This window comes from Montipora foliosa, chromosome 3, assembly GCF_036669935.1.
Source record: "Montipora foliosa isolate CH-2021 chromosome 3, ASM3666993v2, whole genome shotgun sequence".
Taxonomy (NCBI): Eukaryota; Metazoa; Cnidaria; class Anthozoa; order Scleractinia; family Acroporidae; genus Montipora; species Montipora foliosa.
The window spans coordinates 35,550,893-35,566,248 of NC_090871.1; the positions used below are offsets into that span (position 1 = coordinate 35,550,893).

General features: G+C 38.8%; 1 protein-coding gene across 2 annotated transcripts; it reads right to left on the reverse strand.

The window, feature by feature from the left end:
- Window positions 1-3,392: 3,392 nt before the first annotated feature.
- LOC137997351 (protein gustavus-like) lies at window positions 3,393-10,171 on the reverse strand. 2 transcript variants are annotated; one of them, XM_068843294.1, is made up of 3 exons: window positions 10,041-10,171; window positions 8,968-9,681; window positions 3,393-5,720 (listed from the first exon to the last, which is right to left on the reverse strand). In XM_068843294.1, the coding sequence occupies exons 2-3, from the start codon at window positions 9,677-9,679 to the stop codon at window positions 5,578-5,580; spliced, it is 855 nt and encodes a 284-aa protein (XP_068699395.1). In that variant the 5' UTR covers window positions 9,680-9,681; window positions 10,041-10,171; the 3' UTR covers window positions 3,393-5,577. The 2 variants fall into 2 exon arrangements, with proteins under 2 accessions (XP_068699395.1, XP_068699394.1); XM_068843293.1 differs by having other exon boundaries at window positions 8,968-10,136.
- Window positions 10,172-15,356: the final 5,185 nt, after the last annotated feature.

Here is a 15,356-nt window from a genome sequence, read left to right on the forward strand (position 1 = left end):
CGGCCAAAACCGTCGAAAACCGATACAATGGTGACAAGTGGGGCATACGCTATCACTTATTTTATCAAAGTATTTGTGAATGTCATGGACTTATATCTGTTAGTATCTGCTCAAATCATAGGCTTTATTTCTGCCGCTCTTTCGGGCCCGGAATCAGTTGTGAGCTCATTTTCCGAAAAGCAGCTGGTAATGGAACCTAGTTTGCACACACGTCCTCTCTAGAATTGCAATTTTGCAATCGCAAAAAGTTGTAGCTCTGGAAACGTCAATCGAAAATTGACAACTAGAATGTTTAATCTTGGTCTAAAACATGCAATTGTACTGAGGAAGCTAACCGATACAATTTGTTTCTTGTTTTACATAGCAGCGGGAACTTTAGCTTGCTTTAAGGTTAAATGTGATAACAAACAGATACTTAGTTAAAACAGCAGTCGATTATTGAACCTCACCGCCCTTCCATATCGCGACCTTATACCAAAGAGAAAATTCGTCGATGTCCCTAATTCATCTTGCTGGTTCTGGGAATTATTGTCATCTGCACTGACTTCATCTTCTTCGTCAGCCTTCGTCGGAGTCACTAGCTTCCTCACTCACTTCATGCTCGTTCAGATCTTCATGGGGTCCTTCATCTTCATCCACTCCGAAGTTCGGATTAACCTTATCACCAACTTCGCAATGGCGTTGATAAAGATACTCTGGCAATGTTCCGTGCTTAGCCATTGTAGTTTCCTGCCGCCCTGTCTTTTGTCTTACCGCAGCACCGTGATATGCTGAGGCCCAGTTGCGTAAGAGGTCACAGTCATTCGCAGGAAGGTTGACAACGGATAGAGGCATCATCAACGGTACGTTATGAGGAGACACCGTTGTGTCGGGCTTTGGGTACCAGGACCTTCGACTGGTGTGATAGTACGCAGCCCAGCTTGTAGCACGTTTGACGTTCTCCTTCATCGTTGCACCAAACGACCTGGCATATTCGCGGAGCTTAGACATGTTCACGTTCTTGGAATAAACTGTGGTGTGGCAATTTTCAACGTCTAATGTCATACAGCTTAAAACATCAAGCGCTTGGTAGTCATACTCTCCTAGAATGTCTGCTAGTCTTCCTAGTCCCCATTCCATTAACTGGACAGAGTTTGCTGTTGCAGACACATGACCTTGGGGACCATTTAGGGCGCCAGTGATGTTACTCTCAGCAAGTATTTGATATACATGCTCTTCAAGTACAGTTTTGCAATGGTGAACCAAACCAATCGCTTCTTCTGCTGTCTTCTTTTCACATGAAGAACCCTTGTTATGGACAGAGAAAGCTTGGGAGATTGCGCCAATTGCCCTAAGGAATCCCTCTCAATAACTTTGGCGTTTTGCGGCTATTCGAGATCAATTGCCACTCAAATCGAAGAGAAACCGGAACCCAAATAGGACAAAATAGGAACACCGAAAAACTAGTATTTTCTACGAAAACCGAAAACCAGATTCTAAAAAACGAAAGTTCCGCAAACCGCAATGAACACCAAAACCGAAAAACCGAAGTTTTTTTGATCGAAAACCGAAAAACCGATCTAAAAAATAGCCAGAACCGCAAAACCGAAAATCCCAATGTCCCCCTCCTTTCAGTATGTCTGAATTAGCATGATCTTAGAGGAACCTAAGTCAAGGTAGCGGCTGATAATCAGACATAGTTTGATGTTACTTTTGTTTGGAGAAAGTCACAATTCAAGACCCAACGTTTCGACACTCCTGGTGTCTTCCGCATCAGGAGTGATCCAAAGCTATCATCACAAGAGTAGGGGGCACTAAAGCACAATTCACATTCGAATAGGTCAAAAGTTTCCCTTGGACTTCAACAACATTTTTCTGGAGTGATTTGGGCCTGGGGGGATGGGGTGGGGAACTCGCTCATACGAAAAGGGCGGGAATGCTCGTCGTCTAGCTTAGGAGAAATTAAATTTGGGATTTTGGTTTCACCTACGTGTTCGTGGCAAAACGCCATCATATGTAGTAATATGTTTTAAATATAATCTCTTTTAGGGGTCCAAAAAGCCTGGGACACGCCTAGATTGGTCCCTTGTAGGGCTTAAATTCAAAATTTCTGACGAGCATCCCCGCCCCTTCGTTTAAGTTCCCCCTCCCCCTGTGTTTTAGACCCGCAGCACAACAGCCCTTTTGTAAGCATATGTTTACCAATTTGATATGACCTTGGAGTTTCATTCAATTCAAGGTACGTACACAGGCTCTATCAATAAATAACGTCACTTCTATGGACGAATCTTGGGGTTAAATGAATTGATCGGCACTCGTCAGCGTTAAACGGTAAACAAGGTGGTCACAAAACACAAGGCTCGTGAGCTTAGTGATCATTGCTCGCTCGTCAATTTGAGAGTTCAAATTACGTACTATAATAGGTGAATGACCACTTTCCAATCCTCTCTCGACGCGAGCGTCCTTCTCAGACGGTCCAGCTTGGCTGAATTTCAAATACAGAGCTTTCTTATTTAAGGATCAAGTAGTGCTTAAAAAGGGAATGAAGTGGCATCCAATATTAGGACATTGTTGCTAGGAAATACAAGGAATGGTGGTTTGTTGCGTTCCTAGTGATACTGTTTTTCATATCAATGATTCCAACCACAATGGGGAAGATATCTGTTTACAAACATTGCTTTTGTTATTCAAATGTGCCATCTACAGAAACAAAAGACCCTTTGTTTCGACAGCCAATGAGGCTCTGGTTGGCACATTAATGACAATAGGTGACGTCAAAGATATCTTCGCTATAGTCTTGAAAATGACGAGGACCAGGTAAGTCTTATAGCTGGAGAAGGACGAACCAGTCATAAAAAGAACCATGTTTCAAGTTCTTTCTGGAATACTGCTAACTTACTTGTTGCACCAGTACCTATCTTTTATAAGGATATGAGAATACATTCCGGAATAAAGAAATTGTAGATGGTTTGAACGCAGGAGTCATATCAATGGGTCGTCCGTGTGAGTCAAGTGTAGTCCCGAGATGGACTGATCAAGATGACATTGATTGACATTTCAAAACCTGGGCCGAAGTCATCATCAGAGAGAAGTGATTTGTGTAACGTCAGTAGATGGTATAAAATATCCTGGTCGTAGATGTGATTTGTAAAAGAAGTCGTGATGTTATGGGTCGACTGTGAGTTAGGCCGAGACATCACTAGCTGTAAAGACAGTAAACCAGGAGCGTATCGATCCATCTAGGTCAATACACGTACAGACATTAGACCTAGACTGATCAAAATGCACCAATCATTGTTTACAGCCTTCAGTCTACACTCCCCGGAATGCTACTGTTACAGTTTGATTTAACTCACTCCCTCTACCACCTGGCTCCTAACCTTACCAACTGAAAAACAAATAAGGAAAGTCACTTCATTTTCCAATTGGTTATTTAATACTGACAAGAAAATGTAAAACACATTCCAAAAGTATGTATCTAATAAATAATCAATATTATTACTACTACTGTTGTATTGAACTAAATAAATAAATCACATTCAATTTGCACACGTGTGACCATCGCTGATATTATCTTCCTATGTCTTCTATTGTTTGCCCTTGTATCATGATTCAGAGAGAGATGGAAATTATGACAAGTGGTCCACATTCAATCTGTAAACAATTCATACTGTGGATGAATGCAATTTTATCACAGCTGTTCATACGTAAATGTAGTAATAATATACATGAAAAAATTACTCGATTAGCTGAGAGCAGTGCCGTTCAAGTGTAACACAGTGCAAAAATTGTACCCCTTGCAAAGAGTGTAATATCAGTGCAAATTACACATCAAAATTCTGGATTATGATTGGCTAATAAACAATAGGGTTTGGTCAGAACCAATCAAATCTTTTGTTTTCAAATCAAGTCCACACCCTGGATGGCACAATTTATGGTGCAAGTTTTCCCTGATTGCGTGATACGTGTGCATTTCCTCAGCTTAACCATCTCGATTTCCTTCATGTATATTATTAATAAGTAATCACATAATTTTTCTCGTGCAATTTGGAATAAATAAGAACTTGTAAATTTTCGTCTCATTCTCATCACCGAGCCTCGGATTGACCCAAGGCTCTGGGAAACTCAATGTTGGGGAACATGTGCCGTAGGGTTCTTATAGTCAAAAATTGGCTATTCGAACCTTACGGTGCCTGCTCACTCCTCGTGCTAACATGAATGCACCAACTAGAGACGCTTTTGATTGTTCTTCACAGAAACCAATGAGAAGACATTTTGTTTCAGGGTTTCCCAGAGCTATTTTCTCCCTCAGTCAAAAGAAGAGCTCTGGGGTCGAGATTGTGGTTGTCTTTGAAAAATTTACTCATGCTCATGTATTGCAAACTGCACTCAAAATCATGTGATTACCTCTACTAAAAACTATCTAATGAGTCAAATATTGAATCACTCATTTCTTAGAACCAAACAAAAATTAATATTAATAAATATGAACGCCTTCACAGGTACTGTGCCATTTGCCAACTTGGCTGCTTTGAGCATCCAATCTCTGGAAAATGCATATTTCGAGGGTTACACGTGATAAATAGAACAAGCAAATTTCTTCAATAAAATTTGACTCTTTAGATGGCTTTCTTACTGATAGTGTAATATTTAAGATATTGTAAATTGAAATTTCGAGAGGTCATGCCTCAACAATAAATAAATTCTATCTGAATACTCAAAGAAAACATGGCAAACTACTATTTACATCAATCATACATGTGTAACTGCAATGCACTAACATTAACATACATGCAGGACTGTAAACCTTTTTTTCTGACAACAATGTTGAAAAGTCGACATCTTGACAAACAGACATCGAGAGAAATGTGCAAATCAAAAATGTTTTGATAAAAAGGGTCAAATGCTTTTGCCATCTTTTTTAAAGGCATTTAAAATATCAAAACATTCACTACTGTTCTGTCAGCATCACAAATTGAAGAACTGGAAGTTTTGCAAAGATTATTATTGTTTCAATATTAATTTTCCCTTTACACTATCAATGATCCTTGCTATTAGCTTTGACTCCCTTTAATGCCAAATAATAAATAATTATTACTCTATTAAAATAAGAAAAGTTATTTATATGACTGTAAATTGATCTAAAATAAAATAAGAATGCAAGAATCTTTATAATTTTCTTTACAGTTGTTTTGGTATTTAAGAAATATTACCTTGATTACATACAAAACGTTTAGTTACGACATCCCTCTAAAAATTAGCCTTTCAAAAGTTTCCACAAAAAGCCAATATGGCTAAATATGAAATGCTTTATATGTGTGATACCTATATTGATATGACAGTTTAACATCAAGAAGCACAAACATCACTAAAACACTGCTGATTATGTGAATGCAAATTTCAAGTGAATTGAATCACTTACGGTAAGTGGCCAGGGATGACACCAACAGGCTAATGTTTGAAGTAATATTTGACAAGTCTCTGACTTGGTTTCATTAGTAATTTCCTCATATGCCTCACTCCTGATATGCCTATCTGGCTAAAAGATAAATGTATCCAATGTAAATTATGCGGACTAGTTGCATAAATAGCTTGTTGTCAGCATCCTTGTTGGTACAAAAGGTATTTTTTCATTGGAACCGGAATGGGCAACTTGTCTACATTGCCTTTTGTTAGGTGGTCTTTCCCAACAGATTTGCGTATGGTACGGCGACAAAGATCCATTAATGGCTGCGGTTCAGCTGTGGATAAAGAAAAAAAAAACAAAGGGATTAGGTAATAATACAGCCTGATCAGAGGGTGGGAGCAAAAGGGGGAGAAGTGGAGTATCTCCCAACAAATAAGACCAGAAACAATAGAGCAGAATCGCTAAGAAGAGATTACTACTACAATATTACATTACAATTTTGCCTAAGACCCCGAATCTGGAATCCAGAATCCCGAAACGAAATCCGGAATCGGATATAAGAACTTCAACCTTAAACTAATTTGTGAAACGAAACGAAATACAAAAAGAATCCTAAACATTCATTAAAGCTAAACCTTAGGCCTAATTAGGCCTAAAGAAAAGTTTTGAGGCCTAATGCCTAATGCTAGCATTGGTAAACATTTTGTTCAGGCCTGATTAGGCCTAAGGTTAGCTTTAATGAATGTTAATTAGGATTGTTTCTGTATCATTTTTGTTTCGTTTCATTTCGCTAATTAGTGTAAGTCAAGTGAATTTGGTTCAAGTTCTTATTTCAGATGCCAGGTTTTAGGCAAAACCCTTACGCTACCAATGAAACTGCCCTTCACAATACAATGGAAAGCAAAATGCAGTGGTAAGAATTCTTGACACTCTAATAAAGACATACTTCTCATAAATTTAATTCCTTCGTTCCCAATAACATTGTGGGAAGGTACTAATGAGTTATAAGGTTAATTTACAATAAAAATAACTTAAGAACAGTTTAAAAAGGTTCAATGTCTGACATAAACTTCATTAAAAAAAAAGCGTAGAGGGAGAAAACAAATGGCTACAATGTAACTAGAAAACTACAGCTGGAATTTACCTATTTTCCACTGATTCAGATTATCATAACAAGCATATTGTCCATATGATTTATACAATAGTCATTATTGTTATTTGGTTCTTTTTCATTGCTAGGAAGGCAGTTCAACAGCCTTGCTGCAAACCTCAAGCTTGTCACTTTAAAAGTGGAATCATTATTTTGAGAAGATCTATCGGTGATGTGTGGTTCCGGAAAATATCCAGACCCCCACTATGCAGGGAAAGGGAAATTCTGGAGGGGTGGGGGGCTCAAAGGCCTTGGAAATTCCACTTGGTGGGGGATTTGAAGCCTAAAATTCATAGCATGTACAATGCGCAATCGATTCTCATCATGAACTACTGTGATTTCATGGGCCAAGCTGCATCTCTCCTATCATGCTTCGACTTAAAACAACTTTCCTTTTTGTGAAAGTTCTTTGGAAACAAAATTTAGCTGCCATTGCTCATTACTAGTCTCCACAGATTACAAAAAAACAGGAGAGTTTACCTGGAGAGGATACCTTTTCACTTTTTTTCAGATTACCTGTTCACTTTGCTTTTGTCAAGTACTGTAGCTTACCAAGAGACTAGAACATGGCAAAAAAAATTGCATAAAACTAGATACTTGTTAATCTCTAAAATTATCTTGTTTTTCTTGGGGATGTACATAACCATTAATACATCTAATTAAATTCCTTTATACAGTAAGTTTGTTGCCGATGATGTTCATTTCAAATTCTTAACACATTTTGTGAACTTGAAAACTCAATGTGACTGAGAACTCCCTACAAATTCTAGCACTATTGTTTAGAGAGGATTCTGGGGGTGCAAGAAATTATTTTTGGAAATTCGTAAGGGGTGAGGAGGTTAACATTACCTTGTGGAAATGGAAAATCTGAAGGGGTGGGGGTCCCAATTGAAATTCCCTTCATGGTGGATATTTGGATATTATCTGGAACCACACAATTAATTTTAACCACTAAACACAGGTTATGTTAGTTGCATAGAAACAAATGTCCTCACATAAAATAAATGTCCAGTGGGTTAACTTTCAGAGCTATTTTGAATTTTATTGTTTGTTTGACTGATTTCAAAAATCACTGTGAAAGGGTCAAATGCATCAATATTGCAACTTATCCTACCTCCATTTTATTTTCAGTAAGAATTCTCAAATTGCGAGGTTTCATGAGTGTTTTCATTCCTGATTTCATTGGAATTAAACTTTATTATTTTTAGCTCTATCTTTTCAACGGATGAATAAAAAAAAATTTAAGAAAATAAGAGACGAAAAGAAAAATGAAGCGAAAGAAAAACTGTGGTCAAAATAAGTTTTAGGATCTTTCATATTTCAACAGTTTCATCATAATTACTTCAACGATGAAGACTTAACTTTTGTATTTTTCACATCAATCCACATTTTTTCTCCACAAAACCTGAGTGGCCCAGTAAAATAATCAACTGCTTTGATTAGTGCAGACCTCTTACTATTACAGACTGTTAATTTTTCGCGCAATTTAAAACAATCGCTGCGAGGAGCAAGTGGCCACGCGCACAAGTTACTGTGGTGCTATCTTCAGTTCTCTCCGAATGCAACAGGTGGTTGACACGCGCCGCCTTGACTTGTCCACGAAATAACTCTTTTGTGATTTTATTGTTTCTTTGTTTGCATTCAGCTTTTGGGATCAAAGTTTCTCGAAAATGGTGCGCAATGAATGGCATCGATACGAAACAAAGGGCGGGTAAAGTCTTCCCGTGAACCAAAGTAACATAACTTCTGGTAATTTGTCAAAATTTTGTGGAACGTGCCAAAAGCCCTCGGAAATGAAAGAAAAATGATAAATAATTTATTTTCATTCAGCAATTGAATCAATTGTGAAAATCTAAAGCGACGAAAAGTTTATACTTAGGCAAAGCTTTTTGAAAACGAAAAGTCCGATGAAAAATACGAGAAGATCGATTATTGTTTGTTGAAAGAGGAAGCCTGAACGAAGGTATACTTGACAATAATTCATCACTGTTCATATTAAACCCAAACAAACGTTCTATCTTTACGAAAGAAGATCTGGTAAAATTCGCGATATCACTTATGGAACTTGACATTTTCATCGCAGAAAATTGGTAGGATTTTCGTAAAAAGGAATGTGGTCATGGAAGCAAAACAGGAAAGACATTTCTTTCAAAGGGCCGGGAAAGAGATGAGATCATTTTTCAACTGTGACGTAGAGGAAGTGAAAATTGCAAGGAAATAAAATATTTCAGTCCTCAAAAGGTGAGACATATGGCTGAAGTTTGCAAACGTATTCTAAGCGATCCATAAAAAAACATTTTAAAGCAAATGGCCTGTTTCAATGGATTCAGCGCGAGTGGCACACAACACAACAAAAGATCTGCGTTCACGCACGAAACAAAGGCGATCTGGCCAGTCACACAAATGAGAAAGCAAAAAATTCACTACTTACGATCAAGTCCACCGATATACTTCATGGTGATTTCACAATGACCCCACACAGCCGATACTATTGGAAACACAGTCTTTCCTTTGATCCCGCGAAAAGCAACCCCTAAGTATCGTCCATCATTCGTTTCAAAAGCCATAGTGCCTTCATCCATGTCCAATATTACACGAAACTTGTCAGGTACCACAAAACTATGATCGTTGTCTGATAATACCGGGTATTTCACAGAAGAAACGTTCTTTTCATTGTGGTAAAGCTTGTTTCTTACAATGTCCCATCCCCAGCTTTCTTCGTTACTCCCGACAAGCGAGTGGTACCCCGTACAATGAAGAACTGCCTTTGATGTGGCAACCCCTACCACGGCGTGTGTCCCACGCTGTCGTGTCGACCATTGAATCTCCCAGACGTGAAATCCGCGACTATATCCTTTCTTCCCTCGAATACAGTCCGTACTTTGAGCTACGGGATGTCGGTGGAATGTATGTGGATCGTCGTCTTTGACGAAAATGTTTACTGATCTATCGTTCGGGTTCCAAGCATGTTCTAACAAAGCCTCTTCCGGTAGAGAAGGCCGATCAAGTAAAATGTCTAATTTCTCCGGTCTCGCTAAATCTCTTGCTCGATCCTCTTCAGACGAGATATTAAGGGATTTGTAAACTCCTTGTCTATTGTCATTGTGATCGTTTCTTTTCACGGCCGAAATTCTTGATCCCATATCTGGTAAGGGATAGTAAAAAGACGTGAATCTGTTAGGTAAAGAATCCAACTTGAACGGTAGCTTCACTTTTCTAAACTGCCCACGTTTTTCTCTAGAAACGGTTATCGTTCTCGAATCTCTATAATCATTCAAACTTTCAGCGAGCGAGTTCCTTACCACCTCTTCGCTCGAAAGAAGTAGTTATCGCGATGTAACTTGTTTCAAAAGGACGATCGATTGAATCAAAACACTCGTAAAGAAGACGTGCGGGTTTGCCCAAAAGTTCACGTATTCAATTTTTCTGTGATTATACTTGGCTCTCTTTATCAACAGGACTTCACAGGCTATAGAAGTCTTCTAGTTGATAGTTTCAACTTACCAAATTTCTTTGGTACAGCAAGGAGATTCTGCCTTCCGAGTCCTTTTCTTGTGAACGATGAATGCCCTTTGTTTCTTCCGTAAAAAAATTTTCAATGTTATTTATATCCTTGCACTGTAAAGAGCCCAGCTACGCATGCGTGTTAGTCATTCGAGCGTAATAGGCCTGCACGTTTAATCCACGCGTTAAGTCATTCCACTTCCGGTTGCGTGAAAAATCGTTCTACCGGAAACACGCTCGTGTATGGATTTTTACAATCAAGTAAAGCAGTAAAAAAAAGTTGATAATCATTTTTAACTTTATGGCTGTAAAAAATTATTTTGAAACGAATTCCATTTTAGTGTTATCAGCAACAAAGTTGGTATTTCAATCAATTTTTAATAGTTCAATAGCAGGGATTGTATTGAATCCAAGCGAAACAGGTGACTTTCATATGAGTTAAACGGTGCATAAGAACAACATGTGTTATCAGCGCGGGACTTTTCAACTAAACCAAATTTGATGACAGTAAATTAATTTCGAATCTCATACGGACATCTCTTGAAACATTGGAGTGAAACTCCTTGAATGGGTTCGTTCGTAAGTTTTACAATGTTTGCAGGAAAACTTGGCTTCGTTTCCGTAGTAATCCGGCCTCTGTTGCTGAATGAGCACCGCTTAACAACAGCTTTACCGTGAATGAACCACACGCTATAATAAGCCTCTTTGCAGTTACATCAGCTTTCACTCATTAAAATTGTCACTCATCATTTCCTAATTTTCGAAACTTTTTTCAATCTTGCAACCTTAGAAATAAAAGGTAACGACAGTTCTGTGCAATCGAGCTGCTTGCACACCATCCGAATTCGAGTCAAATTTTTATTACACATCCGGTGCTTAATAAATACACGCAACTTGGCGTTGGGAACGCGAGAGTACGTCGCGCGATTTAAGTAAAGGTTTGTTTACTATTATGACGTCACTGGGCGTTAGCGGAGTGACGTGATAACATTCGCTCTTATTGCGAAAAAGTTGACCTTGGATTGAAGCACTTGAAAGTATTTTAGAGACGCTAAAGTAATATAACGAGGGGAAAATGGTAAATTTTGTAATTAATAAGAAGAGAAGTGATGCAAAGTATCTGGAACAGGAAGAAATCCTAGAGAGATACATCAATACGTGATGCGTCGTGAATCGGGTCATGTTTACAAAGTCCTCCAGGTCACGGATTTTGACGGTTTCCATGGTATTCGAGAAGTCTCTCGTAAAGAGTTCACAAGGCGAAAAAAAATTAAATCGAAGTTCGTCAATGGTTTACAACCGTCATTAGACTGTTCATTTTCATCAATATGATTAAAGAGTGAGATAAATTCGCTCGAAGGTAATCATAGTTCGTGATTTCGCTTTGTCGAAATTACCATTTATGCAAATGTATTTCCAGCATGATATAAAAGATTGCTATAAAGATCAGTAAACTCATTTCCGTGTAAATTTCATATCGGCTGTCTTGATCATTAAAAAACGTAAGCTTAAACTTAGCCTGGTGTGCAAGTTCTCGATAATCTTGTTCTTTTGAGTGTTTGCGTGTATTTCTTGGCTAGCGACAACAATATAGAAGTCGTAAACGTATTGTTAATCACAAGTCACCGGAAAAAAATAAGTTGTTTACAAGCGTTACTTACAAGCCCGGATTTATCATGGCAAGTATTTTTGGAAAGGCTTATGCCAAGATTATACCTTTTGTTCAAACACTGGAGGATATTTTTTTAAATACTTCATGTCATTAAATGGGGTTGTGAAAGTCCATAAGTCACGATCATGATGAAGCTCCTGATACACGAGATCAGTAGTCACGGGAGGGCGTGACAGATACGTGAGAGACCGACCGGGATGGTCATCAAACTCACACGAGGGGTAGATATCGATGAAAAATTAAAGGCTGTCGGGTGGGTAAAGGCAAGCTGGTTATCTTTTTGCATTGGACCCTGACAATGAAATGTGCAAAGTATCCAGAAGCACTTATTACTTTGATGTCGTATTGAAATCGACGACCGTAATAATCGTCCAGCACCAAATCTCACAATTAACGGCGTGAAAATTCAATACTTGCTGACTTTTAACATTCTCGTCACCAGAGCCTTGGATCGACCCAAGGCTCTGGGAAACTCTATGTAGGAGAACATGCGCCGTAGGGTTCTTATAGCCAAAAATTGACGGTATTTGAACCTTACGGCGCCTACTCACTGTACCAATTAGAAGCGCTTTTGATTGGCTTCACGAAAACCAATGAGAAAACACTTTGTTACAGAGCTCTTCTCTCCCAAAGTCAAGAGAAGAGCTCTGGGGTCGGGATTGGACTTTTAATTGTTTGCCCTTTATGGACGAGGTCGGAACCAGGATCAGTTTTCCTATCAACAAAGTAACAAGACTGGGAGAAACGCCAAGCGAATGAACTTGCACCACCAGCTAATAAGGGAGGTCGTTTCTGTTTCACTTAAGAGTACTCCCTACGCCTCTTTACTGGAAATGCTATGCACTTTACGCTTGCGTTCTCACCTTCCCTGGTTCCCTTTCGCGGAGGATTCTTTATGTCCTAGTTTTCCTTTCCCGAGCATCCCCAGCTATCCCACCGTCTACACCGCGATTTGTTGTTCAAATGAAAAAAAAATATATTCATTGCTGTGAAATGATTGTCTGAACTTTGTCCTAGTATCAGTCATACATGTGTTATGAAATGAGGTATTTCCGACGAACCAGAACCACGATGCAGTTAGCCCTGTGCACTAACACGAGTGACATAGCACATGATAGTCATATAACCCTCTTAATGGCATTAAGTTCAGTTTCCCACACAATAGCCACGATCTGTTTTTTAGAGATTTTGATCCAACTTTTAAATTCCCCGATCTGACTTGCACCAATAACAATACTTTATAAATATTTTTGTTTTTCGGCCATTTCACTCTTCAGTAGAAATAAAACGCACACGGCGGAAATGAACATAGCAAACAAACTTCGCATCATAAAACAATACTATGTACTGTATTTTGAAAACTTCAGTTGATGTCTCGTATGTAGCAACCTACATCATCAGAGGAGACGGTGAAACGATCCGCACAATTTAGAAAGCTAAAAGATAAAAATAGAAGCACTGGTAACTAGCTAAGCTATAATCATAGACAAACCGTTGGGAAGCCGTTAGCCCTTTTGACGTTTTGTTTGCTTCTCTCCCCACCCCCCTGATTCAATCTTGTGCAAAACTGAACGGCTTCAGTTGGAAATTGTTGTGTTACCTTCCAACATTGAATAGAGGGGAGGGGTCTATATGAAAGAAGGTGACTATTTCTTTTGCGCTTTAACAGAAGCGGGTTGAAATACGGTTAATTTACATAACCTTCCCAACTACTTTTGTCTATGATTGTCTGAAAATTCTTAGTGTGGTCTTAATTGGAATTACGACTTTTTTTCTTAGCGTTTACGGTTCCTTTGAAAAATAAATAATTAGTGCTTGCTTTAACATTTAAATGTTTTTTGCCATATGTTATCATGAATTTTAGGCTTTTATCTGGTTAGACAAGTCATAAGACAAATTTTAAACCTTCATACATGTGTTAGACTGTCTTGTTGCAAGTGTTTCAATGATATTAAATTGTAGAGCAAATAACGTAATGAAAATTCCTTCTTTTATAAACGAAAAGGGGAGGAGTCTAAATGATAGTTAATTAAAGCCAAAAAGCTGGTCTTTAAAGGTCAAACAAAACTTAGAATGGAGGAAGTCAGTTGCACTTTGCCAAGTCGAGAGCAGCGTCTTTTAAAAATTTCATGTTCATTTCAAACTGAGTCACATTAAATATGTAAATTGAATGTGATTACGTTCAAATGATGGTTCAGCAATTATTGGTGTTTCATATGGTATCATAACATTGCCATTAATTAAGCGAAACAGTTGGGTAGATTAACTAGAGTCAATCCTTCCTAATAGTCCAGTCCCAGGGGGGGGGGGGGGGGGGGGGGGAAGAAGAGGAACAATACAAAGAAGAGGGATGATCGTCGGAAATTTCAAATTAACCCCCTGAAGAAGACCAATATGGGTGTGGCCCAGGGTTTTTTTTTACCCCTAAAGTAAATATACACTTTTATAATTTCTTCGCGCGCAACACTAAAGGAGACCTTCACGGCTTCATATGATTGCGTTTTGCCCAGAACATCCTAAGTGAGACCGTACTCCGAAATTTACACCCCTAAGCAAAATGACGAGCATCTCTCCCCGTTTGATTATATGGGAAACCGTAACAGCATATTGGATTGGCACCAATTTTAGCGACCCCCAAAACGGGTCGCTGAGCTAGACCAATCAAAGTAGTCCTCGTGGACTCCAGAGGACAGAGTTGTCAATCAAAATTTGCCATACGCAGTGAAGCGTGACTTTCAACATAGCTACTAAGGCCACCGGATATTCCGAATTTTGCAGGGAAAAACAATTCAAGAATATCTGTCTTGCGGAGATGTGTTTGTGTCTGCTCCAGCCGGAGCTGTGAAATGTCTGACCTTTGAACTAGCCCCGTACGCATTTGATTGTTTACTTGGAGAGGATTGCGATGTTATCGGACCTTATCGTCTTCGTAATTGTTCCATTGATTTCACTCAAGAAAGATTTGGTCTCTAGCCTCACTTGTCGTGTTTCCCGAGGCGATTCTCAACGACTATCAACACAGTTTACGTCGAGTGGAACAAAAAAATTTGAAAATGCATGTGTATTCATCGACGTAAGTTTCACTAAGATGTATCTTTTAAACCCTGTCTAGCACGTCTCCTATACCTGAAGCCTACCGGGTCTTTCATGGGTGAAATCAATTGACTTTCTTGCCGATTCGAAGCTTTCCCTTAGTTGTTAATCTTTCGAACTAGTGTTTCGTTTTTTTCAACTTACACAATTTACGGCACAAAGTGTTGGTCCAAAAAATATCACAGTGACTAGACATCTCCTTTCCAAGCGGTGACTCGAGGTTGAAATAAGCTTTCGTTTTATTTCGTCTTTGTTTCTGATACCTTCAGCACAAAGTCAACAAATTTCTTCTTTAGATTTCGTAGAAAATGCTATTTCTGACAGTTGTAGCCTGCGAAATTGGCAGAAATGGATATTTTGACGGCACGGACCAGAGGAATGGGTCCGGTTGTCTGGTGGGGATTATGGGTAATTTGTCGTACAAATAGTGATCCGTTAGGGATTTGAATCAGTCTAGGTTCAGCTTTCTTCGCCTACTTTACTGGTTTCGGTCCGCTCTTCAAACTTCTCGTTCTTTTCGGTTTTTCCTCTATTTCTGGGTATGAAAGAAT

Coding starts and splice junctions, on each gene's coding strand:
- LOC137997351 (XM_068843294.1), bottom strand. CDS start 9,679: ATGGGATCAAGAATTTCGGCCGTGAAAAGAAACGATCACAATGACAAT. Junction 5,721..8,967: donor GTATATCGGTGGACTTGATC/GTAAGTAGTGAA, acceptor CTTTATCCACAG/CTGAACCGCAGCCATTAATG.